This window comes from Ranitomeya variabilis, chromosome 5 (assembly GCF_051348905.1).
Source record: "Ranitomeya variabilis isolate aRanVar5 chromosome 5, aRanVar5.hap1, whole genome shotgun sequence".
In the NCBI taxonomy this organism is placed as follows: Eukaryota; Metazoa; Chordata; class Amphibia; order Anura; family Dendrobatidae; genus Ranitomeya; species Ranitomeya variabilis.
This window is the reverse complement of record NC_135236.1, coordinates 327,561,811-327,582,658: the sequence shown is the minus strand read 5'-3', so window position 1 is coordinate 327,582,658 and position 20,848 is coordinate 327,561,811. Positions and strand designations below refer to the sequence as shown.

At 42.9% G+C, this 20,848-nt stretch overlaps 1 protein-coding gene across 2 annotated transcripts in view; it reads right to left on the bottom strand.

Moving 5' to 3' along the window:
• SEMA3C (semaphorin 3C) overlaps positions 1 to 20,848 on the bottom strand; it is a 213,539-nt gene that overhangs the window by 72,885 nt on the left and 119,806 nt on the right. For both annotated transcript variants that reach the window (XM_077264680.1, XM_077264681.1), the window contains exons 3-4: positions 9,847 to 10,007; positions 1,116 to 1,178 (exon numbers count right to left, since the gene is read on the bottom strand). In XM_077264680.1, the coding sequence (XP_077120795.1) occupies positions 1,116 to 1,178; positions 9,847 to 10,007 (224 nt within the window). The remainder of the gene's footprint in view (positions 1 to 1,115; positions 1,179 to 9,846; positions 10,008 to 20,848) is intronic.

Sequence of the window (20,848 nt, the reverse complement as noted above, 5' to 3'; positions counted from 1 at the left end):
ACTGCTAGAAGGTGAACCTGCGCCCTAGTCTCAATTCTTTTGCAGCCTCAAACATGTTTTCCTCCAGGATTGCCGTGTGTTTAGCTTTATCCATCTTCCTATCAACTCTGATCAGCTTCTCCATCACTACTGGAGAAAAGCATCCCCATAGCATGATGCTGTCACCACCATGTTTGACGGTGGGGATGGTGTTTTCAGAGTGATATGTAGTGTTAGCTTTCCATCACACATAACCCTTGGGCATTTAGCCCAAAAAGCTCTACTTTGGTGTTATCTGGCCAGAGTACGTTCTTCTGAATGTCCTGTGCGGGACACAGCTAGCATGTTGAAAAAGGTGCTCTGGTCAGATGAGACCAAAGTAGAACTTTTTGGCCTAAAAGTAAAGCACTATGTGTGGCAGAAAACTAACACTGCACATTGTTCTAAGAAAACTATCCCAAAAAATGTCAGCCTCTAGATGTGGAAAGCTGATCGAGACATACCTCCAAAGATCTTAAGCATAAAAGGGCCAAACTGAAATGTAGTAATGCCTGGCAATTAGGAGATAATAAATGTACTGTGCTAAGATCTGAAGTGGTTCCCATCTGTTCGGCTATATCATGACAGCGCTTATGGCTTTAGCTCTTGGTAAAAGATGTGCAGTTTTCCACACATTCATTCTTGTAAAGCCCTCTAGTCTCTACAGGGATATATCCTGAGCTGCTATTACAAATAAGGACACCTACCAAGGGAAAATATTTTAAGTTCCTCTGCTACTATTTCTTCAAGTAGCAGGTTTTTTTTTAACACAGCATGATTTACATGTAATAGCTGTAAGATAAAATGTGCTAACATGCACATATATTAATATTCATAAGGATTAAATACATTTTATGAGAATTAATTCAGGAATTAAAAAACGCCATCTGTTTTGTCTGATGAATGCACATATTAATTCCTTAATTACGTGTACAGAAATGAATTATAATCTACAGGTTGTTCCTTGGAAATTAGTGCTCAAATGCTATCACTCCACAGGGGATAAATAGTAAAAACTACACCCTTTATTTAATTTTCCTTTGGCTGCAGCGGCCTCAACCTGACTCACAGGACAAGTATTTTCCTCACTGACTTACTGTGGGATCTTTGCCAGCCATCTTGCACTCTTCAACTTTGTTTGTAGAAGCCGGCCAGAAAACCTGATTGCAAACAAAAAAGAACAAATATAACATTATTTTAAAAAGACTATGCTGTATTTGTACTATGTACGTCTTGCTGAAATGTAAATTATATTTTACAATATTTTGGGAACAACCTATAAAATTACTGTGATGAAATCCTTATTCTGCCTTTTTGCAGAAAATATAACCAATACATCCACATTTTTATGGCCTGTATGTCACCAGATGAACATTTTATGCGTTATATACGGTGGTACAGTCTGATGATAGATTTGCATTATCATCATATACAGGTCTACTTAAAGGGGTTGCCCGGCCATAGGCTACAAGTCTGCAGTCACTCTGAGTGACTGCAGGCTTGTGAATCCTCACAGTGCGTGCACTGCACGCTGTCAGGATTTTCTGGTCCCGGCGGTCACATGCCGACTAGATGGACGAAGCCTCACTCAATGCAAGTGAATTGAGCAAGGCCGGATAGAGTCTAGTCAGATATAAGAGGTGATGGTTGGGATCCTTAAAGGGAAGGTGCCATCAAAAAATTTTTTTTTGCAGCAATTGTAAAAATGTAAAGAATTAATGTTTACATTTTCTTAAAAAATATTATCATTTGTTTATAATTTAGTAAAATATGAAAAATAATTTGAAAAGTTTTGGAATTTCCACTTTTAAACACTAGGGGGAGCAGCTGCTGAAATTTGACAAAAACCTAGTGTACAACTAGCTCACATTACTGCACTGCAGTAATTATGGGCGGAGTCTGCTGACGTGTGTGATGTCTCCTCTCCTTCCCTTCTGGGTGTCTGCTAAGGGATAAGAGCGGATGATATTCAGGATTCCAGTGAGCAGCCATTTTGTTGGTGACTGCAGAGTAAGGCTGCCGTCACACTATCAGTATTTGGTCAGTATTTTACCTCAGTATTTGTAAGCCAAAACCAGGAGTGGGACAATTAGAGGAAAAGTATAACAGAAACATATGCACCACTTCTGTATTTATCACCCACTCCTGGTTTTGGCTTACAAATACTGAGGTAAAATACTGACCAAATACTGATCGTGTGACGGCAGCCTTAGGCTACTTTCACACTAGCGTTGTTTGCAATACGTCGCAATGCGTCATTCAGGAGAAAAAAAACGCATCCTGCAAAGTTGTCTGCAGGATTCGTTTTTTCACCATAGACTAACATTACCGACGCATTGCGATGTATTGCCACACGTCGCAACCGTCGTGCGACGGTTGCGTCGTGTTTTGGCGGACCGCCGCCACAAAAAAATTTTACATGTAACTTTTTTTGTGCGTTGAGTCCAACATTTTCGACCGCGCATGTGTGGCCGAAACTCCGCCCCCTCCTCCCCGGACCTTACAATGGGGCAGCGGAAGCGTCGTAAGACTGCTTCCACTGCCCACGTCGGGCATTTCTTTCACAGCATTTGTCGGTACGTCGGGCCGACGCACTGCGACGGGCCCGTACCGACGCTAGTGTGAAAGCAGCCTTATACTGACAAGTAGACAGTCACCGAGGATGGCAGGCAGCAAGGATTCTGGGAGATATGTGGTGGAGGGAGCAGGGTGACAGCAGCACAGAGTATTTCAGGAGAGCAGTGTGCTGGTCTATGGGGGGCACCCTGTTCGGTGTGCGGAGCAGCCAGGGATTGTACATAGAGCGCTGTCTTTTATACACATGGATGGACCGTCTCCTCAGAAATCCAGGAAACATTTCTGTGGATTGATGGCCTGTTCTGATCCAGACTTTGCATGCAGACCCCATTCCCCTCCTCAGATCCTGTCTTCTCCATCCTGTCCTGGTGATGTGTGAAAGTGAGACGACAGGCGAAGTCTGGGGTGACGCTGGGAAGGAAATGTAGCCATATAGTAACGATAAAAATGAGACTCCTCTTCAGCTGCCTCACCAGCCTTCCCCTGACTGCACCTAACTGGAGGTCATGCTGCCCCCTCTATTACCCCAGACCCGCGTGCAGGTGCTCAGCCAGAACCACCCTATAATGGGTCCGCTTTCTGAAGATAATACTGCCATAGTGTTCTCACATAATACCGCCATATAGATCACACATAATACCGCCATATAGATCACACATAATGCTGTCCTATAGTTCTCACATAATACCATCATATAGATCGCAAATAACGCCATAGTGTTCTCACATAATACCGCCATATAGATCACACACACAATACCATCAAATAGATCACACAATACTGTCATACAGTTCTCACATAATACCACCATATAGACCACACATAATACCGCCAGTGTTCTCACATACCGCCATATAGATCACACATAATACCTCCATAGTGTTCTCACATAATACCGCCATATAGATCACACAATACCGCCACATACTTGTCACAGTGCCGCCATATAGATCTCACATAATACCGCCATATACACTCACTGGCCACTTTATTAGGTACACCTGTCCAACTTCTTGTTAACACTTAATTTCTAATCAGCCAATCACATGGCAGCAACTCAGTGCATTTAGGCATGTAGACATGGTCAAGACAATCTCCTGCAGTTCAAACCGAGCATCAGTATGGGGAAGAAAGGTGATTTGAGTGCCTTTGAACGTGGCATGGTTGTTGGTGCCAGAAGGGCTGGTCTGAGTATTTCAGAAACTGCTGATCTACTGGGATTTTCACGCACAACCATCTCTAGGGTTTACAGAGAATGGTCCGAAAAAGAAAAAAAATCCAGTTAGCGGCAGTTCTGTGGGCGGAAATGCCTTGTTGATGCCAGAGGTCAGAGCAGAATGGGCAGACTGGTTCGAGCTGATAGAAAGGCAACAGTGACTCAAATCGCCACCCGTTACAACCAAGGTAGGCCTAAGAGCATCTCTGAACGCACAGTGCGTCGAACTTTGAGGCAGATGGGCTACAGCAGCAGAAGACCACCCCGGGTACCACTCCTTTCAGCTAAGAACAGGAAACTGAGGCTACAATTTGCACAAGCTCATCGAAATTGGACAGTAGAAGATTGGAAAAACGTTGCTTGGTCTGATGAGTCTCGATTTCTGCTGCGACATTCGGATGGTAGGGTCAGAATTTGGCGTAAACAACATGAAATCTTTGGGATGTGGTGGAACGGGAGACTCGCATCAGGGATGTGCAGCCGACAAATCTGCGGCAACTGTGTGATGCCATCATGTCAATATGGACCAAAATCTCTGAGGAATGCTTCCAGCACCTTGTTGAATCTATGCCACGAAGAATTGAGGCAGTTCTGAAGGCAAAAGGGGGTCCAACCCGTTACTAGCATGGTGTACCTAATAAAGTGGCCAGTGAGTGTAGATCACACACAATACCACCATATAATTCTCACAATACTGATAAAGCATAATACCACCATACAGATCACATAATACCGTCATATAGATCTCACATAATGCCATAATACAGCATGACCCCTGCAGCTCCTGTTATCGCATGCATTGAGTTGTGTGTGCAATGGGGAAAGACATGCAGGGGGGAGAGGAGTGCATAGGAGAGGATTAGATACACTGTTCACAAGACAGTATCACACAGGATAGGATTAGATACATGGCTCAGCAAACAGTATCACACAGGAGCGGATTAGATACACGGCTCAGGCTACTTTCACACTTTCGTCTTTAGGGATACGTCACAATGCTTCGTTTTGGAGAAAAAACGCATCCTGCAAAGTTGCCCGCAGGATGTGCTTTTTCCCCATAGACTTACATTAGCGACACATTGCGACGTATGGCCACACGTCGCATCCGTCGTGCGACGGATGTGTTGTGTTTCGGCGGCCGCGACGCGCAAAAAAAAGTTCCATGTAACTTTTTTTGTCCGTCGGTTCCGCTTTATCTGCCCGCTCATGCGCGGCCGGAACTCCGCACCCTCCTCCCCGCTCATCACACTGGGTAGCGGATGCGTCGTAAGACTGCATCCGCTGCCCACGTTGTGCTAAATTTAGCACAACATCCGTCGGTACGTCGGGCCAACGGTTTGCGACGGCCCCGTACTGACGGTAGTGTGAAAGTAGCCTCAGCAGACAGTATCACACAGGAGCAGATTAGATACACAGGTCAGCACAGTATAGGATTAGATACACAGGTCAGCATACAGTATCACACAGTATAGGATTAGATACACGGTTCAGCATAGTATCACACAGTATAGGATTAGATACACGGCGCAGCAGACAGTATCACACAGGATAGGATTAGATGCATGGCTCAGCACACAGTATCACACAGGATAGGATTAGGTACACGGCTCAGCAGACAGTATCACACAGGATAGGATTAGATACACGGCTCAGCAGACAGTATCACACAGGATAGGATTAGGTACACGGCTCAGCAGACAGTATCATACAGGATAGGATTAGATACACGGCTCAGCAGACAGTATGACACAGGAGAGGATTAGATACACGGCTCAACATAGTATCACACAGTATAGGATTAGATGCATGGCTCAGCACACAGTATCACACAGGATAGGATTAGGTACACGGCTCAGCAGACAGTATGACACAGGAGAGGATTAGATACACGGCTCAACATAGTATCACACAGGAGAGGATTAGATACACGCGCAGCAGACAGTATCATACAGGATAGGATTAGATACACGGCTCAGCATAGTATCACACAGGATAGGATTAGGTACACGGCTCAGCAGACAGTATCATACAGGATAGGATTAGATACACGGCTCAGCATAGTATCACACAGGATAGGATTAGGTACACGGCTCAGCAGACAGTATCACACAGGATAGGATTAGATACACGGCTCAGCAGACAGTATCACACAGGATAGGATTAGGTACACGGCTCAGCAGACAGTATCACACAGGATAGGATTAGATACATGGCGCAGCAGACAGTATCATACAGGATAGGATTAGATACACGGCTCAGCAGACAGTATGACACAGGAGAGGATTAGATACACGGCTCAACATAGTATCACACAGGAGAGGATTAGATACACGGCTCAGCATAGTATCACACAGTATAGGATTAGATGCATGGCTCAGCAGTCAGTATCACACAGGAGAGGATTAGATACACAGCTCAGTTAGTATCACACAGGAGAGGATTAGATGCATGGCTAAGCAGACAGTATCACACAGGAGAGGAGTAGATACACAGCACAGTAACACACATGGGAGGAGATAACTGCTCAGAGTCAGCACCACAAAGGAGAGGATTAGATTCCCTCCCCCCCCTCCCCACTGATACTCACGGCTGCCTGCTGAGTCCTTCTCCCTCCCGTCCTTGGTCTCCTCCTCCTCCTATGACTGCAGGGCTCCTTTGATTATCCTGGTAAGCTGGAGCTCACAGCTGCAGTGTGAGCTCCAGGAAGATGGCGCTGGTCTCCTGCCTCTGCCGTGGTGTGGACGGCTCAGGGGGCGTGGCCAGACACAGCAGAAAGCAGTTTACAATGGTAGGTATAGAGTCGGCTCCCGACTGCAGATCTCTATGCCCTGAGCTGCCGTAAATGCAGAGTGAAAGTGACGTGCAGCTTCACTTACACTCCTGCAAAGCAAAATGGCGGCGCCCAGTGGCTGAAAAAAAAATTAATAATAAAAAAAATGTTAAAGTTAAAAAATGTAAATTTGTATTAAAAATAATTGTTTATATAAACAATCATTTTTAATACAAAAAATAAAATGCGGCACCTTTCCTTTAAGAGTTTATGGGTGTCCAATATTGACTAGGACCTACAGTCACTTATTAGAAAGCTGCATAATTCCATTACATGACTACATTTACATAGGACTAGATAACCCACATACCATTGCTATCTTCAGCCCATTCATATTTAGTAAAGTGGAATGACATACCATCGACAAAATTTCACTAAATCCGAAAACTGTACATTTGGCAATGATTTAATATATACAGTAATATGATACGTTTTGTGGTATACCTTTTCTATATCATGTTTCCATGAGTCATTCAATATGGAAATTCTAAGATGCTAGACTTGTGAGCCCACCAAAACCATTCCATTACCTACTTTCCTTCCTCTTTCAGTGTAACAAACACTATTTTGCAGAATTCTAACATACCTATGATACCCCCAAATCAATCATCCAGGTAATACTACACAGACGCCTTGCAACCACTGAGCATAAATCTGGATTTTATAACATCTGTAACGTTCATGCTTCATAAATCTTCAAAAGGGAGAGGCACTTATTCAAATCTGGGGATTGCGCTCATGAAATATTGCATTTTTCAAGAGTGAAGGAGCCTTTTGTTCACTGTAAGAGTATATCACAGCACAACAATGCTTTTTTTAATATGTTATATTACAGAGTTTAAAATTAAGAGAAATAATGCAGCTAAATGGAATCTGTCAGCAGGTGTTTGCTACTTAATCTGAAAGCAGAATAATGTAGGGGCAGAGAGGCTGGCTCCAAGGATGTGTCATGTACTCAGCAGCTTGCTGTAGTTTCAATACAATCAGTGTTTTCTCAGCAGGGGATTACCACTGCCAGACAGAGGTGTCACAGCAAGACAGTCCAGCCAATATGTGTAACCCCGCCCCCAACACTGATTGTCAGCTTGCTGACAACATATAGTATACATAGGAAGCTTCCAAGCATGGGTGTGGGCAGAGTTATACATAGCTAAGCATTATGATCACTGCTACACCTACAGCAGAAAAAACAAGGATTCTGTCAAAACTAAGCAGCTCAGTAAGTGACACATCACTGACATCAGGCTCTCTGCCACTACATCATGCTGCTCTCAGATTACATAGCAAAACCTGCTAATCAATCTTTTTTAAATGAAAAGTAACATATTTGATTATACAATAGTAAGTGAACAATTCTCTTCCTGTACTACAAATACTAGGCTGTACTGTTTTCTATATGTACTACTGCTGTACTGTGCTGAAACAAGAGGAGCTGCTTCTTTAAACCCCTTAATGACCATGATAGTTGATAGACCGATTTTTTTTGTTTGGTTCTCCACTTGTGGGACAAATTGTAACATTTTTTTAACATTGTTTTGGGTTATTTAATTTACTTGTGCATGCCCTCATTATCTCCCGCCTTGACTACTGCAACATCCTTTTCTGCGGCCTCCCTGCTAACACCCTTGCACCTCTCCAGTCCATCCTTAACTCTGCTGCCCGACTAATCCATCTCTCTCCTCGCTACTCCTCCTCCTCCCCCCTCTGCAAATCTCTTCACTGGCTCCCATTCCCTCAGCGTATCCAGTTCAAATTACTAATACTGACCTACAAGGCCATCTATAACCTGTCTCCTCCATATATCTCTGAACTAATCTCCATATATCTTCCCTCACGTAATCTCCGGTCCTCCCAAGACCTCCTTCTCTCCTCCACACTTATTCGCACCTCATCCAATCGCCTCCAAGACTTCTCCTGAATATCCCCCATCCTCTGGAATTCTCTGCCTCAACACGTCCGGTTATCCCCCACAATCGGATCCTTCAGACGGAACCTGAAAACTCATCTCTTCAGGAAAGCCTACAGCCTGCACTGACCCCGCTGCCTCCTCATCACCACCGAAGCTACCGCCTCACCAACACCAGAGCTCCTGAAACCCCCAACCTACTGTCTCCTTCCCCTTAATCCTGCAGAATGTAAGCCCGCAAGGGCAGGGTCCTCGCCCCTCTGTATCAGTCTGTCACTGTAAGTTTGTTTTCTGTAAGTGATATCTGTAACCTGTATGTAACCCCTTCTCATGTACAGCACCATGGAATCAATGGTGCTTTATAAATAAATAATAATAATAATAAAAAAATTAGCAAAAAAGTTTATTAAACCCTTCAGGTGATTCACAGGAAGTAATGCAACGTGGAAGGAAAATATGAACATTTTACTTTTTTTTACATTTTATTATTTTCACAAGAGTAACAGGAGAAAATGGACATCAAAATTTGTTGTGCAATTTCTCCTGAGTACGCGGATATCCCATATGTGGGGAAAAAGTACTTTTTGGGCGCATGGCAGGGCTCGGAAGGGAAGGAGCACCATTTGACTTTTTGAACGCGAACAAAATGGCTGGAATCGAGAGAGGACACCATGTCGCGTTTGGAGAACCCATAATGAGTCTAAACAGTGGAAAATCTCATGAAGTGACCCCATTTTGGAAACTAGACCCCTCAAGGAATGTATCTAGATGTGTAGTGAGCAACTTGAAGACTATAACGTACATCCGTGAAAATAACAAAAACAAAAATCACAAAAATATACTTTTAGCCCATGGGGCGTGCGCAGTGCATCGCCAGCGCCTTCGCAGAACAAGGATGGAGACCCTGTCCATAGAAGGGGAGATAAGGTACGGATAATAGCGCGAGTGCAGGGCGCAGGTGTGGGACATGCATGAGAGAGGGGTGGTCTGATAATGAAGACAGTAGACAGAGATTTCTTACAGGCACCGCATGCCCCGGAGCCTGGAAGAAATCATTAACAATAAAGATTAAAACCTAATTTCTCAACAACTACACCACAGCTATGAGTCATACAGGTAGGATTAGTTTAACCATTCTATTACCTGCATGCCCATAGTAATAGCTTAAAAGCATCTCAGGGGGTGATAGATTCCCTTTAAGTACCGTATAAGTGAAATTGTTAAAAATCTGTAGTGGGGTTGTCCACGGTGCCACAGAAGATTAGGTTGCCAGCTGAACACTCAAGTATAAGAACTTACATTCAGAGGATTGTGACTTATGTTGTTAATGTTCAGAGACAGAATGTGATCTTTGCTGCCCACATAGATTCTGTCCTGGTCCTCATCCATTAGCAAAATCCTGTAGTCCAGGGGGCTCTGGGAAATAGTGTAATACTCGGATGTCTTTGTCATTTGAAGCTCTGAAAAAGAAGATATAAGACAGTTGTAAATACTTACATTGTGAGACAATAGAAAAATCAACAATATCCAAGAAAAATGTAACTTCTGTAATGACTTAGAAATCTAAAACTGGGTAAATATTTGCTATGTTTCATTATTTCCACAGCTGTGCATGATCGTCAGGTGTGCTACACACGCATTCATTTGTAAAGGCATTGAAAGGGCAATTACGCAGTGAAAAATGGCTACAAAAAATACATTACAGTGCGGACTGACTTTTTTGAGCTTTTTTTTTTATAGACCACACGTAAGATTCCCCTTTGTAATTGATGCTGTTTTCATCACTTTGTAAAGCCTGGTTTCCGTTTATGTCACAGCTTCAATCCAATTAATTTCAATTCAACATTGATTATCTCATTCTGTATACTATGTACATATGATGAGCAGAATTGTTCTGAAACTAGGAATATGTTGAGGTTTCTGATCTGACATTGAGTTTTTAAAAGGGAATTGGTCATTAAGCTCCTCGCTATTAAACTGCAGACAGCACATTATGTTCCTCCTAATTATCCGTTACGTGTTCCCCTGCATAACTATAAAAATGATCTTTATTCATTGCCTTCCTGTATGTTAGTTGGCGCCAAGCAATCCGATGGATGGAAAGGGATCAACCTGGGCACCTGCTGTGAGCTTGCTAACACTACCTCATCAATCAAAGGCAGAGGGACCAGTGTAGCTCAGAGCAGGTGCCAAGGTTGGCCTATACGTGCCCTTAGGACAACTGGGCACTAAGTAGTATGAAGGAAGTAAGTCAATATAAATAATGCTGGGTGTAGGGGCACATAGAGCAGATCTCTAAAATACTAATTAGAAGACATAAGGCCTCATTCAGACGTCCTGTTTTTTTGCATACGAGAACATCAAACCAATTATTCTAAACAGATTTTGATCAGAGTTTGACAGAAGTGTGTTACAAGTGTTATCCGATTTTCTCATACATGGGAAAAAATAAAAAAAATGCTCCACTTTCTCCATTTTGACAGTCTGTGAAAATCAGACCACACATAAATGTCGTCAAAGTGCAGTCCGATTTTTTCACGGACCCATTGACTTGCAATCAAAAATGGACATGTCTAAAATATTTTCAGAACACCACTCAGTCCAAGGAAAAAATTGGACATGCGAATGGAGCCATAGACTATCACAGGTACGAGTGCTCCCCATGAACAACAGTGCAGCATGCCCTATTCTCTTCTCAATGTCAGATGAGACTCACCCATTCAAATCTGAGCGTGTAATACAAATCCGGTCCTACACAGGACATCCATGTGGCATCTGATTTTGATCTAAACTGGAAATCAGTATTTGATTGTGTACTTTTTGAATGTAGATGTATGGAAACAAATCGCACACAAATGTCAATCATAAAAAAAACTGGACACACTGATGGCATGTGAATGAAAAGGTGGTCAAAATTTCTACATGAAAGATCAAAGTTTTCTAGATGAAATTTTGATAATTTTTCATACGCTCGTCTGTCCCTGGTCTAAGGCTGGAAGTTTATACAATAATGCATTTAAAAAGAAAAAGTGAATAGGCCCACCAATCTCATAGGCAGTTCAGTTGGAGTTTTAGAGAAGAAGCACTTGGACAAGCTCTGGGCCAATTCCTGTGTAAACAAACAAGGGGAATTCTTTGTAGACATCCAACATCTGCAGAAAAATCAGTGAGTTAAAATCTCACATTTTATTCAGGCTTCTCAAAAAAGAGAGAAAAAAAACTACACAGAAACAAATAGTTATACATCTTTGTTGCAATAATGTTTATCTTCTCTTTTTTAAGAAGCCCAAATAAAATATGAAGTTTTCATACACACTGATATCTCTGCAGATTCTGGACTATTTTGTAGAATTCCCATTGTCGTTTAGAACTGTAATAAACCTACGGCATAGCAGCATATACTTATATCATGGAACAATTTTATACTGAAAATGTTAGGCTGGTACACACAATTCTTTTAATTACGGTAAGTTCTTTTTTTTATATTTTTCATTACATTTTTAAAACAAAGCACATCATCCAGACAAAATTAGTAACTTTAGGCTATGGGCACATGTTGCAGATTTGCCTGTGGAATTTTCTGCGCAGATTCTGCATCTCTTGGCAGAAAACACAAGTAAAAATCCGAGTGGATTTGATGTGTTTTTGATGTGGATTTTCATGTGTTTTTTTTCATGCGGATTTGTATGCGTTTTTGGAAGCTAAATAACGATCTATTATTTAACAAAAAAAAAAATTGTGATGTCTTTCTTGTCCAACCTCTTCAATTACTTACTCGATTGAAAAATAATGTTTACACACACAGATAGATAGATCTATAGATAGATAGATAATACCAAGCCCGATGTTTAGTAATAAACATAATAAAATGGTACATAAAGAGTTAAATAAAGACACACACACACACACACACACAAAATCTGCGCTAGGCCGGGGTCACACTTACCTCAATCGCCGGCACTCGGGCCCGAAGCGTTCAGCTGCACAGAAATACATGCAGCCGCACGCTGCGGTCCTGAGTGCCAGCAGCAGTGCCAGGTACTGAGGTGTGAGACTCGTGCAAGTTTCTTGCAAGTGTGACCCCGGCCTTAAACGCAGTATCTGTTTAATTTATAAAAAAAATGGCGTGGGTTCCTGCGCAATTTTCTGTGCCAGAGAAGGAAAGCCGGTGACTAGGGGCCAATGTTTATAGCCTGGGAAAGGGTTAATACCCATGGATCTTCCCAGACTATGAATATCAGACCGCAGCTCTATATTTAGCCTTTTCTGGCTATTAAAATAGAGGGACCACCCCCCAAAAAAATGACATGGGGTCCCCCTATAATTAATAGCCAGAAAAGGCTAAGCAGACAGCTGCAGACTGATATTAATAGCCTAGGAAGGGGCCATGGATATTGGCTGCCCCCGGCTACAAACACCAGCTTACAGCCTTTCAATTGTAAGGTGACATCAAGCCGGCTTAAGGCCCCGTCTCACTTAGCGACGCTAAAGCGATGCCGACAACGATACGACCTGTCAGGGATCGTTGCTGCGTCGCTATGTGGTCGCTGGTGAGATGTCAAACAGTGAAATCTTACTAACGATCGCAGCTGCGATCTCACTGTTTGACATCTCACCAGCGACCTGTAGCGACCTGTACAACGATCTCACATGGGAGCTATTATGACGATTCAGTGTCTGAGTCGTCAACGAGGTCGTTGGTAAGGTGTCAAACACAGCGATGTGTGCTACCCAGCGGGACCTCAATGATCAAAAAAAGGTCCAGGCCATTCCGACACGACCAGCGATCTCACAGCAGGGGCCTGGTCGCTGCTACGTGTCACACAAAGCGAGATCGCTACTGAGGTCGCTGTTGCGTCACGAAACTTGTGACTCAGCAGCGATCTCGCTAGCGATCTCGCTTAGTGAGACGGGGGCTTTAGTAATGGAGAGGTGTCAATAAGACACCTATCCATTACTAATCCTATAGTTGTTAATGGGTTAAATAAACACACAGCCAGAATAAAGTATTTTAATGAATTAAAACACTACACAGTTTTGCCATCTTTTTCTGCCAATCCATGAGACGCCCTCGATCTCCTGTAAAAAATAAAAAAAACAACACAAATACTCCCTGGTCTGACGCAGTTCATTTAATAACGAGTGTCCCACGACGATCTCCCCTATAGAGCAGTCATATCAGGAGATGTGACTGCTCAATAGGCCTCCAGTGACACTGGCTCCTGCAGTGTTATCACTGAGGGTTCAATGGGCTCTCACTTTAAGGCACTGCTGCGTAAGAATTTTCCCACGCTGCGGTGCTGCAAGTGACAGTATGAACTATACTGAATTCACGGCGGAGGGATACAGTGCGGAGGATTACCTCCTGTCACTGTATTACTGGAGCCCCTGGAGAGCGGTCGCATCTGCCGATGTGACAGCTCTCCATGGGAGATCGCGCTGGGACACTCGTTATTAAATGGATTACATTGGATCAGGGAGTATACTGTTGGTTTATTATTTTTATTTTGTTTACAGTTGATCAAGGCCTTCAGGGACTAGGTGTATGGTGAGTATATACTGTATGTTGAAAGTTATATGTACTGTATGTGAATATATGTGTGCATGTGATTTTTTTTTTTACACAGTTGCCGGATGATGGGACTACTGCTGTCCCATCATCCGGATAGCTGTCACTGTAGCAGGCATAGATGGATGGGACTAGTAGTCCCATCGGACGATGCCTGCCTACACACAGACACACACCCAGCCCCGCAGCCCCACACAGCCCCGCAGACACCCGCAGACCCACGCACACACACAAAAACACTCGCACACAGACACGCACATCTTCTCCGCACACAGTCTTTGCCCACACACACTGCCCCGCAGACCCCTGCAGAGACACACACACTCACACAAACACCAGCACACACACGCACATCTTCTCCGCACACAGTCTCCGCCCACACACACAGTCTACACCCACACTCCACCCCCACACTTCCCTCCTCCCAATCTGCAACATTTCTCGCAGGCAAATTCGCAGCAAATCCGCAGATCTTTTAAAAACCTGCGGTTTTGCTGTGGATTTGCCTGACAAAATGGAAGTCAATGGGTGCAGAAACGCTGCAGATCCGCAAAAAGAATTGACATGCTGCAGAAAAAAAACCACTACGATTCCTCGCGGATTTTTCCGCCACATGTACACAATTCTTAATTTCCTATTGACTATACAATAATATGTAGTGGATTTGTGTCAGCTTTGTTACAGGGCTACTGCAGTAATGCAGTGCAGCTATTGTTGTGACAAGGTAGCAGCTAACATATAAAATTCAGTTCAATGTTGGAGCTGAAGTGGTTTGCTTTGTATTTCTATGCTCTGTTTATTGATCTTTTGCTGCCTGACCATGGACCTCATTCTTATCATCCATTTGTCTAGCCCCTTTGCTTTGATCTGCTATGTTCAAGGTATTCTGACCTCAGACAGTGACCTGACTGCACCTTTGTCATTTCCCTTTAGTTTACTACGCGCTCTCTTTGTATCTGACTCAGGAACATTTGACTACCCTGTCTCACAGACTGTCCATGAGTAGTGACTAAAGTCACAGCTACATTTTCAATCACTGCTTTCTATTTTGTGACAAAATATGAACTGGATCCCAGTGGTTTAAAGCAGGAAAACTTTTCCAGCAAATGTATCTTTGTAAATTAACCTTACAGCTTGAAACAGACATTTCATATATAACGTTTAATGTATTAGTTTTGGTTCCAGAATCATTAATTTTTTTCTTTAATAATGTTATGGTTTTTATTATTATTTCACATGCCAAAGTATCATTTGAAAAAGGATATCAAGAGTTGCACGGTGGAATATAAAATAACCAATTTTAAAAGTATTATTAAACAATAAAATCTCAGCATCTGAACCTTATCAGGACAGTCAGTACACACTGGAGCTGGACACTTTGTAGTCAGCAATGCCTTATATAAAAGATAATATGTTCTGGATGTTCCATCCTCCCTTTGCTCCGTCAGGTGTTCTTACATTTCCAGTCTTGGATAACCACATCCTTTCAGCAGCTGTTAAGGATTACCTTGTCCTTACTGGTATTTTGCTCTAGCCTCTCTGCCAGTACAAGGAGTTGAACTATGGCTGGCTGCCTTTGCATTGGGAAAGTGTCGCTATTAATCTCCGGAAAGTGAACTGAAATATTTTTAGGATATTTTGTATTCAGGTGCATATTTCATAGTGCATATAATCTGTAAATGATTTAACAGTACGTCTACCACTTGCTAAATCCAAAACTACTTTTGGCTTTTCAACACCATTCTTTTTTACAAACCAATAAAAAACTATGTTAATGTCAGGTGTGTGATATACATTTAGCAAGAATGAAAGGAGAGCTACCGACATGCAAACCAGTTGAGCTACATTAGCATAAACGTGTCAAAAAAGTCTATTTCTGGCCTCAGGTTTGATAATATATAAAACTATACCACTAAAAAAATCAATGACTGGAGTAGCACAGTAGATTTTTATTCAATGATATCCAGCAAGAAAATATATGTTCAATGTATACATTGTCTTTACAATGCAACTTTATGGGTATCAGATGCCAGTGTATCACAATAACCAAAAATTATATATGTACCAGTGTACATTAAACGGAGGCCACATGGGTGATGTCAACAGAGTCCCAATTATTTCAAGCCATTAGAAAGTTAAAGGGGTGTTAGGCTACGTTCACATTAGCGTTAAGCTAATGTGCGTCGGGTTTGCGTCGGCGACGCAGCGGCAACGCATGCGTCATGCGCCCCTATACTTAACATGGGGGACGCATGCGTTTTTTTTGTTGCGTTGTGCGGCACATGCGTCTTTTTTGCCGCAAGCGTCGGACCAAGAAAACGCAACAAGTGTCATTTTTCTTGCGTCCGATTTTCGGCAAAAACCGACGCATGCGTCGCAAAACGCAGCGTTTTTGCGTGCGTTTTGACGCGTTTTTGCGTACGTTGTGCGTTGCGTCGCCGACGCAACGGCGCACAACGCTAGTGTGAACGTAGCCTAACAGTTTCAAATGTCAATTGTCCAAAATGTTGATCTGTAAGAAGAATATTATTATTATTATTACTACATGCATGGTCATCAGTAACTGTCCCCAGTCGGGCTCATAATAAAATTACCGAAAAGGATTATCTTCATGAGACAATTCTCATGAGAAAAGTAATAGCAGTCCTCATCGTGGACCATATACCGTATTTTTCGGACCATAAGACGCACACCAAATTTTCAAAAGGAAAATAGGGAAAAAATGAATGCGTCAAATGGGGGTCCATCTTACAGTCCGAATTCAGCTTTCTGGGGGGGATCGGCAGCGGTGGTGTGGCGGGGTCACAGGAAGTGATCAGTGCTCCGGCGCTGATCTGATTTTCTTCCCAGGCTGGTGCGGCAAATTCGGCAGTGCTCGGTGGTGCAGGGCTCTGCCAATATTGTGTGAAAGCACCGAGATCTCGGGACGAGATCTTGTTGCCGAAATCTCAATCTGCACATGTGCTGCCTCTGGCAGCCATTTTCCCGGAGGCCACCGCATTGCAGCAATGCGGGGGGCTCCGGGCTTTCACATAATGTCGGTGGAGCCCCTGCACCACCGATGGGAGTCAGATCATTGCCCTGCAGTGTCGGACCACCGAACACCCCCTCTTCCCAGCCCAGGGACGGCAGATTTGCCCGAGTCCCGCTGCCGCCACAATGCTGGTATGTACATTCAGACTATAAGGAGCACCCTTAAGGCACCTTCACACTGAACAACTTAACAACGATAACGATAGCGATCCGTGACGTTGCAGCGTCCTGGATAGCGATATCGTTGTGTTTGACACGCAGCAGCGATCAGGATCCTGCTGTGATATCGTTGGTCGGAGCTAGAAGGCCAGCACCTTATTTCGTCGCTGGATCTCCCGCTGACATCGCTGGATCGGTGTGTGTGACACCGATCCAGCGATGTCTTCACTGGTAACCAGGGTAAACATCGGGTTACTAAGCGCAGGGCCGCGCTTAGTAACCCGATATTTACCCTGGTTACCATTGTAAATGTAAAAAAAACAAACACTACATACTCACCTTCTGATGTCTGTCACGTCCCCCGGCGTCCGCTTCCCTGCACTGTGTCAGCGCCGGCCGGCCGTAAAGCAGAGCACAGCAGTGACGTCACCGCTGTGCTTTAGGGCCGGCGCTTACACGGTGCAGGGAAGCAGACGCCGGGGGACGCGACAGACACCGGAATGTAAGTATGTAGTGATTGTTTTTTTTTACATTTACACTGGTAACCAGGGTAAACATCGGGTTACTAAGCGCGGCCCTGCGCTTAGTAACCCGATGTTTACCCTGGTTACCCGGGGACTTCGGCATCGTTGGTCGCTGGAGAGCTGTCTGTGTGACAGCTCTCCAGCGACCACACAACGACGAAACAACGACGCTGCAGCGATCGGCATCGTTGTCTATATCGCTGCAGCGTCGCTTAATGTGACGGTACCTTTACTTTTTCACCAAATTTTGAGGAGAAAAGTGCATCTTATAGTCCGATAAATGGTACCTGATACCTTTTAATCTAATGTTTGCTTTAAATACAAAATCTTGGGGGATAACAGGAACTCAGTGCTCACAAATGGCAACCTCTGCAAGCAATTTCTATATCCCTAAAGGTTCTAAAGTTATTGAGTTTACATGCATGGCTATGAGTTTGTGAACTGAATAGATATCTCCCTTTAAATAGACTCATATGTTCAATATTTTGACTAATGTGAACTTAAATCACCTCAATTTTGACACCATGGTCAGTAGTCAGAGAAGTATGCTTCCGTTCTAACACTCGGCCTTTGGGAACTATAAATAAAACATCACTAATGTAAACCAAGCCACGAGTGACTTTGTTGCTATGTCTGACTTCTTATGAAATAGTTTGCACAGTCCCAAGTTCCAAGAACTTTGCTCATAACTGAATATTTCATATTTATTTTAAGGCTGAATGGTAGAAAAAATGGATCCAAAAAGAAAAAAAAAAAAAAAAAAAATATATATATATATATATATATATATATATATATATATATATATATATATATATTTGGGTTGATTTACTAAAACTATCTCTTAGCTAAGAAAGTCTTAGGGTATGTTTCCACGTTCAGGAAACGCTGCGTTTTTGACACAGCGTTGAGCTGTAGCGTCAAAAATGCAGCGTCCAGATGTTACAGCATAGTGGAGGGGATTTAATGAAATCCCGTATCCACTATGCAGTATAAGACGCATGCGGCAGACCCGCGAAAACGCACATGTGGCACGTCTTTTAAGAACGCAGCATGTCCTTACATTGCAGAAAAAACACAAGGACAACGCACGTGACCTGCCAGTGACCTCAGGTGCAGATTTGGTCAGGATTTTACCTGCATAAAATCCTGACCAAATCCTGAAGCAAAACTGAACGTGGAAACATAGGGTATGTTTCCACGTTCAGGAAACGCTGCGTTTTTGACGCTGCGTTTTTCCGCAGCGTCAAAAACGCAGCGTCCAGATGTTACAGCATAGTGGAGGGGATTTCATGAAATCCAGACTCCACTATGCGTTAAAAAACGCATGCGTTTTTGCCGCGAAAACGCACGCGTGGTGCGTTTTTTCAAAACGCAGCATGTTGCTACTATGAGCAAAACACGCAGGTACACCGCAGGTGACCTGCCAGTGACCTCAGGTGCAGTTTTGGTCAGGATTTTACCTGCATAAAATCCTGACCAAAGCCTGAAGCAAAACTGAACGTGGAAACATACCCATACCCTTAAAATGAACAAAAAGTATCAAAGTGGCTCATCTGTTGCTCACATTGGCACTTCGTAAGGCCGGTCTGCTTTAAGTTTACCATCTATGTGAAATAAAAATACACCTCATTTATCAAAAAGCATGAGCAACTTTGATAAATTTGATGAATTGTACAAAATTCTAGACTAAACTCGCGGTGTCATAAAACCTAACAGTTTTATTACCCCACGTTAGAGATTTCGACAGGCTTTCTACTCGCCCCATTTAAAAATAAATGCTGATAGACTAGTATTCTACTAATGGCACATGTAGGTTAGTTAGCACAAGTTGTTAATATTACTGAATACTCATAATTAGATAAAAGAATCTTTAAATATTATGTGAATCTGAAAACAAAAGAGACATTCATCATTATTGCAACTTAAAAGCACAGAAAATAAATTAACGCCATCAGCTGACATGTTCTGTCTATTGATAATTAGTAATGAAAGCTATATCGCACCTGGTCAAGACAGTTTAGGATCACAGATACATCAAGGGAGATTTATTTTGTCTCTAAAGATGTGGTGAAAGCTGGATCTCAGACCATAATGGTATAATGTAAACATTACCCCATATCTACCGAAAACACTTTTCATCAAGCTTGTACAGCTCACATTGGTCTACAATCCTACCATTATACATTCCAACTGCTGTACTACAAATCTGGGTTTTTACATCTTTTCTACTGGCCCACAACTAGTGCTAACTACAGGCATAGATTGTCACAGAATGAATTCACCTAGTAGTAAATGAAAGGAAAAAGGATAATCATGGAATACTCTTGAGGGATGAAAGAGCATCCGCAGTGGAAACATCACAACTAAACAGATGTAATAAAGAGGAGGGGGTGGTCATTTGTCACTGTAGGGGGAATTTGTGACTGACGCAGAAAGGGGCATCTGTGGGTCATAACTATGTGTGACTCTTGGACCCCAGGAAAGGCTCCCTGATGGAGGATAAAGCAGTGAAGGCGGACATAGACATGGCAGAGTAAATCTCAATCTGATTTACTCACAGTGAGGCACGCAAGTAAAAGTGCTACAGTCTCTCATATGAGGTTAGAAGAGTACCATAATATCATAGGAACAAATATTGGCAACAATTCTAACAAATAATTGTAGCACTTGGCTACATGACAGTAGAAAAACCTAAACAATTGCTAATAATAACAAATCTAAATATTAATCTTATTTACCTCATGACCCAGTATCAGCACGGGTTTACTAGGGACCGTTCATGTCAGACTAATTTGATCAGCTTCTATGAAGAGTTAAGTTCAAGACTGGACCAAGGGAACCCAGTAGATGCAGTGTGTATGGACTTTTCAAAAGCTTTTGATACGGTGCCACACAAAAGGTTGATACATAAAATGAGAATAATGGGGATAGGGGAAAATATGTGTAAGTGAGTTAAGAGCTGGCTCAGGGATAGAAAACAAAGGGTGGTTATTAATGGAGCACACTCGGACTG